Source organism: Phoxinus phoxinus (genome assembly GCF_949152265.1).
Source record: "Phoxinus phoxinus genome assembly, chromosome: 9".
In the NCBI taxonomy this organism is placed as follows: Eukaryota; Metazoa; Chordata; class Actinopteri; order Cypriniformes; family Leuciscidae; genus Phoxinus; species Phoxinus phoxinus.
In genome coordinates this window covers 4,315,524-4,331,522 of record NC_136884.1, presented here as the reverse complement: position 1 = coordinate 4,331,522, position 15,999 = coordinate 4,315,524, and the positions used below count along the sequence as shown (strand labels likewise).

General features: G+C 37.8%; 1 protein-coding gene across 1 annotated transcript in view; it reads right to left on the bottom strand.

Annotated features, from left to right (window-relative positions):
• The window catches only part of dock4b (dedicator of cytokinesis 4b), an 86,316-nt gene that overhangs the window by 50,784 nt on the left and 19,533 nt on the right, over positions 1–15,999 (bottom strand). The window contains exons 2-6 of the mRNA XM_079624217.1: positions 4,203–4,286; positions 1,635–1,675; positions 1,382–1,437; positions 560–656; positions 170–318 (exon numbers count right to left, since the gene is read on the bottom strand). Of these exons, the coding sequence (XP_079480343.1) occupies positions 170–318; positions 560–656; positions 1,382–1,437; positions 1,635–1,675; positions 4,203–4,286 (427 nt within the window). The remainder of the gene's footprint in view (positions 1–169; positions 319–559; positions 657–1,381; positions 1,438–1,634; positions 1,676–4,202; positions 4,287–15,999) is intronic.

Below are 15,999 nucleotides of genomic sequence, written 5' to 3'. Positions count from 1 at the left end.
GGATTACAGTAAGAGAAATTTAAAGCAATTATTTTCTTCATGTAGAATAAAATATAATTATTGTTTTCATATTTGTGTGAAATATGACTTGAGCATGTTCATGATGGGTGTTTTGAGATGCAACCTGTCGCTTTATTACATCACACAGGTCAGGTGATGCTGTACTCACTCATTGCCCCAGTCCAGACGTGCAGTGATGTGCTGTTTGACATCCCTCATGCGATCGTGGGTCAGGTGACCCACCAAAACCTGCCGCCTGAGGTCCAAAATCTCATTCATCACGTGCCACAGTCTGTGAAACAGATCTCCTTCGTTTTTCTATTAGCGTAAACAAAAGGGAAAAGGGAAGAGCCACTGAAATGTTGAAGCAATGGGCTGTATTGCTGTAACACTGATATATAATGCCCTGGTGTTAGAAATAATTCAAATACAGTTTCCCCCGCATCAGCAGCTAAAATACACATAATATATTCCGCCCATCGGCATCTGTGTACCCAGAGTTCACGTAGGCAGTGTGTGGCTGTGGGCGGACTGCTGTGTTTGCCCAAACAGTATTTACCACAAAGAGCTGCTTCCACATGGCGCCCCAGTCCCTCAGGGTGGACGTCATCTCCGTAATGACAGAGTCTTCAGTCGGCACCACCGTCTCAAACTGCCTGTGAGTCAAATGTGGGCGACACAGCACAACAGATATGAGACGCACCTCATCTGGTTCTGCGCTTGTTATACATACGTTAATCAAAGGAGAAAGCAGATGTATAGTGGAGCGCTGGCGTTTTCCTTCTGTTCGCCGTCGCTACATTCATTTAGCATTATGTTCAGGCAGCCCAGTCTCAGATATCCGTACACCAATTAAAAAAAAGTCATTAAATCTAGAAAACCAAACTTTATGGTTGCAGAATACAGAAGTAGGCAAAACAATAACATTGGCAGATATGTATGAATTACATGAGTTCTCGTAGGTTTGATTGCCATTCACTCTGAATTTAACAAGCTAACAACAAAGGATTGCACTCATTGCCGTAATCAAGCTAACATACTGTCAATCTAATACGTCACACTGAACCTTTTCTCATTTAAAAATACAAATCATGCCATGTGAAAACGGACGGTTTAGTGGTGCAACACAAACATCATTGGAATTACTTTTTTTTGCAGACTGCAAACGGTTCAGGTGGCTTTATTGCAGTAATGAACATGTGTAAGTGTGCATGTTTGCACTTTATACAGAGATGCTGGATATCTGCGAGTACGCACGTTATTAATATCACCGAAACTCCAGTTTAAAGTTTCCATAGGGGGAGATTTACTACAGAAAAAGCAGATTAACCAAGCTGAATTCTCTGCTATTTGGAGGGTCTGAATGTTTGGTTCAACTCACCCCTTATTCTTGATGTGTGCATTCTTTAGATGGATGTAGTTGCATGGGAAAATGCCCTAAAAAGAAAGAGATAAACATCAAAATAAAGTGAATAAGTCTACTAATAATCGAGGGAACAAAAAGATAGAAATAAAGAGAGAGACTGGCTTTGATCCGTGCATTTCCTCTGACAGTGTCGCTGTGATATTTCAGCAACCGAAAATAGCATCCGACACTGACAGACCTGATAAAAGACAAAGAGACCGTTGCTTACCTTGGCATTCGGGTTCTTGAGGATGCATCCTCTGTACCAACCTGCAACACAAAACATCTCTGTGACTTTCATCTTTAATATCGGCAAAATGTTTCTTGACTGAAGCCTTTCCAAAGGACGTTATCTAACAAAACACAATAGGTAATGTTGGAAATGTTCTTTTAGAAAGGACAAATGTATGTGCAAATGCAGTGAAAATAACATTTCAAATTCTTATTTCCACTGAAAGATGTAGATATTTAATATCTCAAACATCCAATCATATTCTGTAGCACTGAATACGGCATCTTAAGAAACAAATTGGCGATTGTAGCATTTGTTTTGCTGAAGATTTACCATGTACAACAAACACAACTCTAAACATGTTTTATTATCACATATTGTAGGAACTTGGTGGCATATTTTATTTTATTTACTCAACTGAACTTAGTCTCATTTTAAGACCTGTAGATTGTTTGGTTTGTTCCAAAACAGCTTTTTAAATAGTAACAATGTTGCAATGAGATTTGAGTCACATGAAAGTAAACTGTCCTCTCATTGGTCAGAGTGCACCGTTTTTTGTTTCCATTAATAGATGTCATCCGTCAGGATTAAATCAGAAGATTAAAGCCTATATTTGTTATATGCTCCCTAAACACCTGTATTTTTATGCGTTTTGGAGGACCGTTGTTATGAAAATTTTTTATCACCCCAAATTTCAATTAGGCATTTAACTTTGTCTTTTAAATCTGGGAGCATCACGCACAAAGCGTAAAATTTTACAACAAGTACTGACATACAAAGTACTGAAGTAATCAGTCATAATCAACCTGATTTAAAATCCTAAATATTAAACATGTTTGATATTTGATCCGTAAGCGACTCGCATAGATAATCTGGTCCGAACATCGCAACCGTCCAAGGTACTGGACAATACTATTTCTCAGATTGTTGGGAGGGGTCAATCGGGGATAAACTACTATAGTCTGAGACTGGCTTTATAAAAAAGGTTCAATGTGGTTCTATAGACTATAGAGAACCCAGGGGTTCTTTATTCAATTTTAAAGAACTCTGTAGGTGTTCAAAGAACCCTTTAGGCCAAAAGATTGGATAAGGATATTTAACCCAAGCCGTCATCAGAGAAGCAACACGATTCCAGAGCGGATGCAAATGGTCAGATTATGATTAAAGATTACCACGACAAACTAATGTTTATTAATTTGCACAGATTAATTGTTCACCACAAGACTAGTAATGTGGGCTAACAAGGTAAATAGGGTCAATTTTGATTTCATGACGACTTTTATATAGAACCTTTACTTAGTGTATTGAGACTAAGCAATGATAAGTTAATTTCAACATCAGCTTCACTTTGCCTCACTGACATCCTGCACTACCCCTGTCATCTAATCATCTCCAGCACTGATGAAACTTCTGCCCACTGCAAACCAGCCCACAAACTACTGTGCTTCCTGGCAAAAAGCCGTGAAGCAGTTTGTAGGTGTGAAAAACAGGGGGCCTGCATCCCCTCTGCACTTACGGTAAAGAGTGTAATAGCTGCTAAATACAGAAACATGAGATTTAGCACTGACCGTCAGTCAGGAACTAATGATTACGTAGTTTCATATCTACCGTTTAAGATTCTCCATCACAATGTCACTGGGTGTTCTCCAACCCGAAACCGGCTTTCTTACTCAAAAAAACAGGAAACGAGTGCACACAGAGAACAAAGGAGTGAGTCTTCAAAGGGTGGAAACAGGAAACGAAGGAGTCGATTGTGGGTCACAAAAAAAGACTGGTTTGAAATCGTCCCGTTTGAGAGGTGGTACAGGTGTCTGTGTCAGCAGTTTATCAAATCAAGCCAACCCTGGTGAAAAGGCCATCTTAGATATTTGACTTGTTATATCTGGTTTCTCACATATTCTATTATATTTTATACTTTGCATACACAAACCCTCTCATATAGATTTGTATGTAGTTCATTGAAGGTCAGTAAACAGTTTTTCCATAAATTGGTTTAATTGCAGTGTTATTTTAGGATACAGCTTTACAATACAATTACTATATAGGTTTAATTTTATTTCAGTTTAACCTTTAGTTCAGATTTACTCTATTTTAGATTAGTCAAAAAATCAAAATAATTGTTCGTTTTAGCCCTTCAACCTGCATGGACGTCCCGGTAAAGCTAGTTTGAAAAGGAAGTCCTGCTGGTTAAGCTCATTAAGAAGCCTGGTGGGAACACACCGTCATCCGAAACAACATTTACTAGTGACCAACATTATCCTCAAGCAGCCCTGCTGGAATGCAAAAAGAGCCAATACCAGCTAAACCTGTTTAAATCTGCTTCATTTTTCGGTTACAAATATTACTGAATTACCAGAGAAATGTTTGTTTTGGGCACTTTAATGTTGGGCAAGTTAGTCTACCTGGGACAATAACCACCCTGTGCAAGTAATAGAACAGCATTGTCCATCTTAACCATATTGCAAGCAGGTCCAAACTGGTGTAGACACTTGGGTTTATACTAATGAAATAAATGTAAAAGATGGTTTTGAGGACAGTGGCTGGCATCAGCACTCATGTATTCACCTTCACATTTCTCCAGGATCTGCACCGTGTCACCGATCTCCAAAGGCAAGCCATGCTGCACCGTTCCTCGAAAACTGGCCAGCACTGCAACACAAAAAAATACAATCATATTTAACGATAACTCATCAGTCTTTTCCACTGTCAGTATTGGGGGTAATGCATTACAAGTAACATTTATATAATCAATTACTTTTTTTGACGAGTAAAGCAACGCATTACTTTATATATTTACACATTAATAATTGAGTTACTTTTTTATGAACATTACTTGGGCTAGAAAAGTAACGAACATTACTTTTTCAATAGAGGTCGACCGATAGTGGATTTTACCGATAACGATAGCTAGGTTGGGCCATACTTGCCGATAACCGATTAATCAACTGATAGTTTTTTTAAATTGATACTGGATAAAAACAAACATAACACTCCAAGTATAACAGTGCTGAACTTTATTATAAAAATAATAAAACTGTATTGAACCATGAAAACATGCTAAATGAAATAAATATATAAAATGAATAAATATTGAAGTCAATAAAAGACATTAATTCAAACTGAAACAAAAAGTAATACTCTAAATAACAAATAAAACCAGTTACATTTAAAAACTGTTTAATTGTTCTTTTTCAAGCCAACTTAATGAATAAAAAAGTAACATATATTATATATTTGTATATATAATATGATATTATAATATTTGGTATAATATTTTAGCAATACAATTGCACCTTGATCATTCATGTTAGTTTGATAGTGCATTAACTATGGTTAATATATATATAGGCTATATATATTTTTTTTTTTATAAAACTAATAAAAAGGACAAAAAGTATCTCAATTACACTTAAATAAAACTGGTGACATGACATTTCAAACCATGTCATGACATTTATACGATGAATTTAATCAAGAGAACACTGAAGAAAACAAACAAACAAAAAAAACTGCTCAATTCCCTTCCATTCATACACATTTGATCAGCTATGAACCAAAGCTGAAGTTCGGCAAACACTGTGCTGCAAAATTGCATTGTGCAAAGACATTTGATTTATAAAATGTAAACGTCACAGATTGACCTTTTTGGTTGAATTCAAAGAGCGCACAAACCCAAAAGCTGTCTTTTTTGCAGTGTTGTGGGGTTTGAAGTAATTCCAGATGCTCAAAGCCTAGCGTGACCTCAGCTTAAGCTCATAAGGGCAGGGTTGCCAGATTTGCTCTGAAGTTCAGCACCGTGGGAAGGTTTAATAAAAGTGACGCGTCTCTCTTCCTTAAGCGCTCAACAGAGAGACTCACCTGAGGAGACTCGCTTTGATGAGCATGTACGCTAAGAGCCTTTGAAGAAGTCAAGAAAAGTAAAGAAATAGAGCAGAAATTAAGAATATGAAGACTAAACGATGGTGAAAGACATACAAGAGGAAAAGAAGACGTGACAGACTGGAAAATGATGAAAAAGAAACTGCAGAGAGAAAATAATATATGTCTTGTAATCAGCATTCCTCACACAAACAGCCACCATGACAGCTCTCAAATCTATTATAATGATGTTATCATTGCCCACTCCACTCACAGGGGATTATGGGATATGTGTGTTAAATCAGGTTCTCTCACCTGCCTGAGATGAATCAGAGATGATTTGTGGAGTGGATTTCATAGTTTTATGGGACATAGGCCAATCTGGGATATTAACAAAGAGGCTCTGACCCAATTGAGAACCTCTGTGTGTGTGCTGTAAGATTTTTAAAGATTATAAAATGTCATCCTAAGATGCACAGAGCACCCAGAAACACTCAGAAATTCCCAATCAAATCATTATTGGCAGTCAGTTTTTTTTAGAGAATAAAAAAAAACTAAGTAAAATCAGTGTAGTCCAACTGATTCCAAAAAGAATGACTCCTATGAGTTGATTCTTTTTGGTGAATCAAAAGCATTCAGTTTGACCAGTGTATTCCAGCGATTCCCAAAAGAATGACTCCAATGTGTCGATTCTAGTATCAAAAACACAGCAATTCGTGCAGTCCCAAAAGAATAACTCAGAGTCGGATCTTGTTAGCGAATCTAAAACATTTAACATGATCATGTAAACTAATCGCCAAATGACTGAGTCTTATTGGTTGATTTAGTCCTTTAGTAAATCAAAAGCATAGAGTGCAACCAGTGTACCAGTGTAACTGATTCTCAAATAAATGAATCATATGAGTTGATTCTTTTGAGTGAATCAAAAACAAAGGAAATCTAATCTTATGATTGATTGGAATGAGTCTTAGGAGTTTGTGTGTGTGTGTGTATGTGTGTGAATCAAAAAAAAGGGGTCATAATTCCTTACAATTCCTTACATAACCACCCAGAATACCCTAGCAACCGCATCACAACACCTTGGAAACCACTGAAGAGGAGTTTTGCACAGACAAGCAGCACTCATATTTTCCTTTAAAAATTTACAATTGCATTTCACATTTCATACAATCGTAAATATGGTAAACTAAAATTGTAAAACCTGGATCTAACTGAATATTTTACTAAGAAATGACAAACTAGAACCGTCCTTGATTTCAGTGCATCTCCTTGAAACACTCATCCACTCAGCTAGGATACAGCTGCCTTCAAAACTCAGGGACAACTTGGGTTGTGAAGCTTTCTGGATCTGTGTGATTTGACTTTAAAATTTGGAAGGCAAAATAACAAAGTAGGTCCGTTGAATTAATTATACAGGTTTTCGGCAGCAGCACATTAAATTATTCATCTTGGATGCGGAGTCCTTGACAGAGCTCAAATCCTTCCCCGGTAACCGTACGGCAGCTGTTAACTGAGCTGGAGCGTCGCCAAAGAGGCTCAACCCTGTTCAGTGACCGAAAAATACTTTCGGTGGTTTTTAATTACCTGAAGAAAGAAAAAGAACAAGAATGTGAGGAAGAGAGACACCCTTACCTCTCCAAAAAAGGTAAACTTAATGGCAAACATGCTTTCAAAAGTTCAACCACAGTGCTCCCAAAAAGTATTTGGACACACTTAATGTCACTGCTTAAGACGCAGATGATTTTCATTGGATATATGAAGACTTGTTGATCCAAAACTGATAACTGTCACAGCCAAAAATGAGAAAGCAAATTATTGCAGTTCTGCTCATGGAAATTTAGTTTCCTTGCAACCAAGTGCCTCAAATAAAGTGGTCTCTTTTTACAGATTTGATGCCAAATCCAGTGATTATTTCAACCTTAAATAACCCCTTACTTTAACCTAGTATGTTGATGACACAATGTATTAATTAAACACATGAATAATATTTCACAACATTTATAACTAAATCCATATTTATAGTAGAGTGCCAGATTTCCAGACCCAGATTAACCCTGGAACTAAATTACAATCTCATCAGTAATTCTGCACTGAAAATCCTTTTTAGCACTATCTCTAATCTGTGTTTGGGACACAGCCCAAAATGTCTTTAAAAAAAAATCATCCCTGAATACATTTGCACACTACTATTCAGTTATACTAATATTTTGTGTGTAATGTTAATATATTTTATTTATACACTTAATTTTACAGTTTATCTTGACTCCATCCACTATCTTGCATAAAACATTTTGTGTTGCACTAAATTCTGGGATTGTCTGATAAATAAAATGCTTAGATTTTGTCCTAAAATATATTTTGTTAGGTTGCATAATTTTGCACACAGTTGAAGGAGCCTTTGCGTGCGTGTTTGATGCCTAAACATTAGGACTGGGTTGAAAATATTGATTTTTAATCAGATTCTCTTTTTGATTAACTGAACTCTTATTCTTTTAGTCTATTATGTTTCCTGTTGATATGTGAACAAAACTTCACTTGGTTTCACATGATTTGTACCACCTCTCATCCAATAAATCGCAATAAGCTTTGATACTCTTGATATGAAACAAAGTCTTGGCTTTCAAATTCTGTCAATTTATTATGAAATTAAAAAAATAAATACCAGTTTGGTGCTCTTTAATGTTGTGTGACAGATAGATTGCTGTAGCCACTTTATGAGCCAATCATCTCTTTCTCTTTACTACTAGTTATAGCACAAAATAAACAAAAGGTATGTTGAAAGATACAGTACAACTTACAGAAAAGTATCATGTGACATGTAATTGCTCAATCAACGGAAAGACGTCAATAAAACAGCTTGTGAACAATAGGTCACGTAACGTTATGTTTACCTCAAGAAAGCTATTCAATGTTTATAGTTTGATGGTCCGCTAGAAAAAAATTATAATTGACATGTACTGTACTGTGCATGATATATCCAAAGTAATACATTTTGAATTGCTCTGAATCAAAATTAGTAACGAATCGTGAAATGTGTTGGTGCCCTAGCCCTAATAAAAATATTTTATAAGTTGGCAGCAAAGTCAAAGCAACTTTGATATGAACTGATGGCATGTGCATTGTGGGAATGTGGCAGAGAAACAAACACACAGTCCAATCCCCAGCAGGGTGCCATGCGCTCGCATCCTATAATCCCGCTGGGCTGACACAGACCTACGACAGCGAGCCTCATCCCTTTGGCTCAGACATGGAAATAGAGAACTCAACACAAGACACTGTTTGTGTGGATTAACTGCAGATCTGGTTTAGGTCTGCTACTTGGTTTCAGGTCTGCGGAGGGTGTGATGCTACAGTTGGGTAGTCTAAGCTTTTTACAGCCCGACACAGAGCTCAGGATGATGGGTTTACCCTCGCCGCTCAAGTTCTGGCCAAGTGACATGTGTATCTGCCTCAGTGCTTCCAGGAAACAGAAACAGAGCTCAGAAGATTTATTGTGTGGCGTGTGGAAGAATCCGACGGTTTGGAGCCTGAACAAAATTAAATGTTACAGTGTGAATCACACGGTGTGGTGACCAATTATAAAAGAGAACATGACTGAAACCTTTTTTTAAAACAACTAAATATTACATGCTAATCAAAAGTAGGCAATTTTGTAATAGCATTACATTTACAACAAGTTTCAAAAAGTAGCCTTAACATATTTTAAATGCTCTAAGTAGTCATTTTCAGCGGCAAAGCCAATACCTGGACAGTATGGTGGCCAAAATACTGCCGATATATTAAAAATATCAATATCTTGTGGACATATAGCGCCGTTGCGTTTCGGGCGACCCGAGTTCGACCTCTCTCTCTCCCACCTCATTTCCTGTTTACTCTATAGTGTCCTATCATAATAAAGGCAAAAATCATAGAAAAAAAAAGAAAAAATAATAATGTATCAAATAATAATAATGACTATAATTTGTAAACCAAACTATACAATTAAATTAATTATATTTGTCTTTCATTGTAAACTACATAATTAAACTGAATACAAAATACACAAATACATATTGTACGTATCAAATATTTTTTTTTACAAATATTAATACATAGATAGACATTTAGCCCCTGCTATAAGAACACATTCAAACAGCAAATATAGATATCATAATATCAGCCATTAGCCATCGTGCACCCAAAAAAAATATGCTATTCAAACAGTATCAACATGCAGTTCACTGAAAATTGGTTCAAAAGGATCCCCTAATGTGCATTTACCCTCACTTAAACCAACCTTGCCCCATACTGATGTGTGATCCACCCATGAACCTGACAGCTAATCAACCTCGAGATTCATTAATTATTCATTACCACATTAATATGCAAATGTACACTGGGTTCTGTGTTGTCCATGACCGTGTTGCCAAATGAGACTGAATTATTAACACAATATTTAGGTCTAAACATTGAGCATCCTGCAGCGTAGGACGAATACATTATGCAGGAACTGGGAATATTTTGTTTGTTGGGGATCAAGAAGTTGCAAAATAATTAGGCAAGAGATTGTACTAAAGCATTTAGTACAAGTAAAACCATTTTCTTACTGAACAAAACAGGATTTAGGGCATGTAATCGCCTGTGATACTAACAGGCAATTAAATTCGATACACTCCACGACATGAGACACCAAGGATGTGCAATTACAATCCAGAAAATTGAACACAACCCAATATCCCTTTCAACCAGAGTAAATGACTTATGATACGGATGTAAATAGCTCTTCCACATGCAAAATCAAAAACCTTTTCCCTTTCTTAGCAATGCAGAGAATCTCACCACAGCTATCTCCACGCTGTTAGCCTCAACCGCACTGCGATACACACTATGATGTAAGAATCTGAATCTATCGCCAGTCTGTCAGACCAGCAATTCATCTGTGCTTCATAACAGGAGCTCGGGGTTCTTTGGCACGGCTCTTGGTACGCTTGTGCCAAAGGAGCGGCCACTGTGGAAATCATTCATTACCGCAGCTGCTGAAGAGGAAGACGCTGTTGATGGTAATGTGAATGCAAGTGACGGATTCATGTGCTGACAGAGAGCAAGTCTGTTAATTAATGAGCTCATTTAGACATTCCTTAGCCTGGACAGTGACACCACAACACACTTAACCCTTCGGTCTGCTACGGATCTGAAGAAGCTAGGATAATTGAAAACTACAAGAGGTGTACATTAAAATGTCAATATCTGAAACAGAGCTACAAGGAGGTTAGCAGATAGAGTATTGGATGGATGGATGGATGGATGGATGGATGGATGGATGGATGGATGGATGGATGGATGGATGGATGGATGGATGGATGGATGGATGGATGGATGGATGGATGGATGGATGGATGGATGGATGGATGGATGGATGGATGGATGGATGGATGGATGGATGGATGGATGGAAACGTAAATAAAGATGAAATAATGATCTAATAAAGAACTAAAGATCAAATAAAGAGTAAAATAAAACAAATAAGTAAAAAATTATAAAAAAAATAAAATAGATGAAATAACATTTTATAAAATAAAAAAATTAAATATAATAAAATAAAGGGTCAAATAAAATAATCTAAAAATATATTTAAAATAAAATGTAATTACAAATTTGAATTTAATTAAATATAAAAAGAAAATTGAGCTTCACAACACTTAAAATCAGCGGAGCTTGTCTGCCTGTCAGTAGCTCATGTAATGCTTCACAGCATCAAGACAACAGATGCACACAGAGCCACACACACACACTTTTGGTATTAGTAATAATCTGAGTCGCAGCCCTCCTGAGACTCCACACTCCTCAGCCCTCCTCCAGACATTAGGTATTTGGGCATCTTTGTAAGCCGTGCCTTCACACAAAAGACACCACACGCTCCCTTCACATTGTGCTTGTGTCATTGACGGGCCTTAAAGAATAGATCTGCTCTGGAGGTTTATCAGAAATAAATGAAGCCATTCGGTGTGGGCCATTGGCTGAGAATTGCCTGTTATCCGTGTTTCAGATATCTAAAGGTCAGAGAAATATCATCTGGTGTCTCACAAAGAGAATTATCATAGAGTCTCCTCTTTCTTCAAACACAGACGGATGAGGAGGAAAAGTCAAGCGTGAGATGAGCAGTGTTTTGAGCGTATGCGTTGTACCTCTCCAAGCAGAGATATCTGAAGACCACCGAGTGCATCATGATTTTTTCTGCCCTGAATGTAAGTGAAATACTTCTTGAGGAGGAAAAAAAAAAACATGACAGTCAATCATACAGTATCAATACATTTAATTAAAACACTGAAGCTTTAAATTCCCTTTCAGCTTTTCACAGCTTTCATTCTTGATTCAGGAGAGACGCCCACCTTGCAGAAGCTGTAAAAGTGTGTTTTTCAGTCTAAAAGCACTATAAGTGAAGGAGATGAAGCGAGTAGCGTCTCCGCAGGCCAGACTAAATCATATATGACTCTGATTAAATGTGGATATAGGTCAGACTTGTTAAGCTGCCCACTTCACCTCATTCTGTGCCATAATCGGCTCTCTGATTCTTTCGTTCAGTGTGTGTGTGTGTGTGTGTGTGTGTGTGTGTGCGCGTGCGCGTGTGTGCGTGTGTGTGTGTGTGCGTGGATGTGCGTGTACGTGTAGAGGGATTGCGATGCGATCCGCTGCCGTAATATTAGATAAAAGCTTTTAAATACTTAGAGCTGGAAAAGCACTGCTGGATAACTCATCCTGATTTCACACTGGAGTTTCTTTGACTCATATCTAAACCCACTATAGCCTATGTAGAATCCTCTGTCACTGTTGTGTGTGCTTTTCTCGTGATGTTTAGTCACTGTGCTCAAATAACCAATCCCTCCTCACAACGTTTTTCTTTGTATTGTTCCTTCAATTGAGAAGCAAATGGTTTTGGTTCTCTATTCTTCTATTTTCCTCAACACCCTCCTAATACTTCTCCTCTTTCTTATAAGAGAGATCTAGCCATACGAAACCCTGATGTCCTCAGACCTGAAATACAGATTCAACCGATTTTGGAGCCATATCACCATCTCCAGCACAAGAAATAGAGGACCAGACAGTAAGAAACATGCTTAACACCTTCTCTCTGTATACAACAGCTGGAGAATCATACAAACTGTATCTTCATCTTCATCTTCACACTTAAGGGATTGTGAGAGATGCTAAATTAAGGACAGTCAAGATAAGCACGTCCATTTCCTAAACATTCCCTGAACATTCAATAACAAATAATCAATACTTCCTTTCATCATGCTTTTAAATACTTTTTACTTTTTATATGCTTTTTCAGTACTTTTTACTATACAGCAGATTTTAAAATGTATATTTATCAATAAATAATTATATAAATAATTAGTATAATATATATATATATATATATAAAAAAAAAATATATATATATATATATATTATTTTTTATTTATAATAAAAAAATACAAAAATAAAAGCATTTGTGACAAAACCGCCAACAAAATGTAAGTTCAACTTGTGGCAGCCCGTAGACACTCAGGAAGCAGAAATCTCCCTCAGGGTTTCAGCGTCACACACTTTCATCCAGTTGAAACCCTCGCCACAGGACCAGGACTGCAGACGGCCACAAACTCCATATACAGTACAGTAGTACTGAAAGTCACATGACTTTTCTAGTGTTTACAGGCTTTCCGGCCCAGACAACAGCTTTTAAGGCTCGTTTACCAAGGGAAGGCTAAAAAGAAAAGGTTTAAGGCTTTCATGTGGCCTTCGGTATTGGTCAAACCAGTCTCACTGGCATAATAAATGTTTTACTATAGCCAGAAACATTTCCACCACTGTGGTGACCTTGTTTGACACACGTTCATCTATGAACCAGAGCGACAGCCACACCCAAACGGAGATGTGAAAGAGAATACAGACCGCATCAGTCGTCTCTCATTAAATACCCCACACTGCCTTGAGCTGTTAACACTAACACTAACCAGAGGAAGGAATCCATATATCATCATTGTCATTCACAGTCATTTTTATCATCACATCTGATCTGCTCACCTCTATTATTACAAACATCAGTGACTCGTCTCAACCCAGAGGGCTGAAGAACAAATGAATGCCCATCAGGAGATATGACATACACACTTTATGGTTAAAATGTTAAGCAAAATTAATTAGGTGACAAAACAGAGTATGATGATATTGCAAAAAAAAAAAAAGCATATACAGAATGTAGCTGGATTGCATTTACACCATTCAATGTGGTCAGAATCTGTCCCTAAACCAGCTTTGAAGGTGGTTTCAGTCATCTGATCAAATATTTAAAAAATATATCAAATGAAAATGTAAAAAAATATATATTGAATATATAAATAAAAAAAAATATTGAAAAATAAAACAAATCAAAAACAAAATAATAAAATAAAATCATTCCTGAGAATTTGAGCATTTGTGTCAAGTGTCTAAATATATATGTGGCAGCCCATAAAGAATTAGGAAGCAGAAATCTAATATAATAAGGGTTTTAGTAACACACCCTTCAATATAGTGGAGACCCTCACCTCAGGACCAGGACATCTCAGAGGCCACAAGCTCCCATATGGTCAATATTGACGGTCACATGACTTTTCTCGTGTTAACTGGCTTTCTATGGGAAAGTAGTGAAGTCTGAAAGTAATGCATCTTACTTCTATCTGCATTTTAATGTGCTATGAAATAGTGATCTGATCTAGACTGGGTAAACCCAGCGTGATCTTCCAGCGATTTGATTTCGCCCTGCAGCTCAGGCTGGAAACCTGTATGTATTTCTCCTGCATTTGAACTACGCCCGTTGATCACGCGCCTCTTGTGCAGAAGAAATACAGAGCAGACTCCCGACACCAATGTTCAATCTTAAAAGATTGAGCTTGGTCTGGTGACAGCCAGACTAGATCTGATCAACAAAAATATATAAACAGAAAGTGTAGGGTGATTGGCACCAAAAATGAAAGAAAAGCGATCAATCTCAATCGAATTATAATACTGTGATGCAACGTACTGTATGACCCTCAAAATCAGAATGGATTGAGCCAATCAAACTGCTCACACAAATGATTGACATGCTATATATCCAATTAGCTGTAGAGTAGAGGGATGTCACTGAAAGGAGAACAGAAATGAGTGATGTAGATCACTTAAACACACACCTGAATCCAGACAAACACACGCCACTCGCTTCATAAAGCAGCGCAACACCAAAGGCAAAAGACAGAGTAGAGTGAGACAGCACTGAACAGCATGTCTCTCTCTCTCTAAGCCCCAGATGGTGGACCACAGCACAAAGTCTTCACAGCGGAGGCCTTGAGACCCGCTGGAGCGTGAATCATCAGCGCAATAAGCCTCCAAAATGAACAAATCTGTGATTATAAAAATAAAAAAAATAAAAAAATACAATCGTCCATGCTGTTGGACAACAAAACAAGAGACTCTTTACCAAGCCGACATGGTGCCCCAGTGAGCTCAAATCAAGTTCACTAGCACTAGTCCGACTCGAGGCTGCTGGTGTGGAACGGCTGTAACAGGTGAACTCGTCAGTCATGTGAAGCGCTCGGCCGTCCATATGTCCAGCAACAGACCGCACAGCCAGTGTGGTGTTGTGAGGCTGCCGGGCAGCATGTGTTTGGACTGCAACACTGCCAATTACTCTAAGGACAGCTGCCCCGGTTATGGGTCAGAGCAAACTATACACTCTCAACGTCAACAAGAACCACACTGGAAAAACAAACAGAATGATTTGCATGTAGATAGACAACAGGTTAAGTCATATATCTCGATTTTTATATTCACAAAAAAAAATAAGTTGGCCTCAAGAAGCCAATTAGTACTACTAAAGTTAAAACCCCCAATGCAAAGCATCTAGACTTGTAATTTAATTTCTATTGTGACAAAGATAACGGCAGTCAGTGACACATAAACTCCTGTAGAGGAGGAAGGGAGGCAGAATGAGTGTTTTGTGGTTGGCTGGCAGCTGTAATTTGTGTTATCTGTATATTTTAACTCCAGGCCTTTCCAGAGTGATGATCAGACAGCCGCGTGCTGCTGTTTACCCATCCGTGAGCAACAGCGAGAGAGAGAGAGAGAGAGAGAGAGAGAGAAAACATGAAGCATCATCAGTCACGCATCAGCTAGTCTTATTATCACAATGTGATCCGCCCGCTACTGAACGCCTGACTGTTCAGCATTTGTTTGTTTTGGCATTACACGCTCGTTCTGTCAGGAAGAAGTGCAAGTGTCCGGAGCACAGGCAAAACACCCGGCTCTAAATGTTTCTGCAGATCGATACGGATCAGAGGACTTCGCGCTGTCTAAACAACGTACCGGCATGCAAATAAAAAAAAAACAATATACTTACATTTACTGAACACAACAGATGTCAGATCATTAGCACAAATGGTGTAGAAATAGACTGATAATGTGTTTCACATAGGGATGTGCCCCAAGCTGAATTACGAATTCGGAAAGGAAAGGGACATGGGTT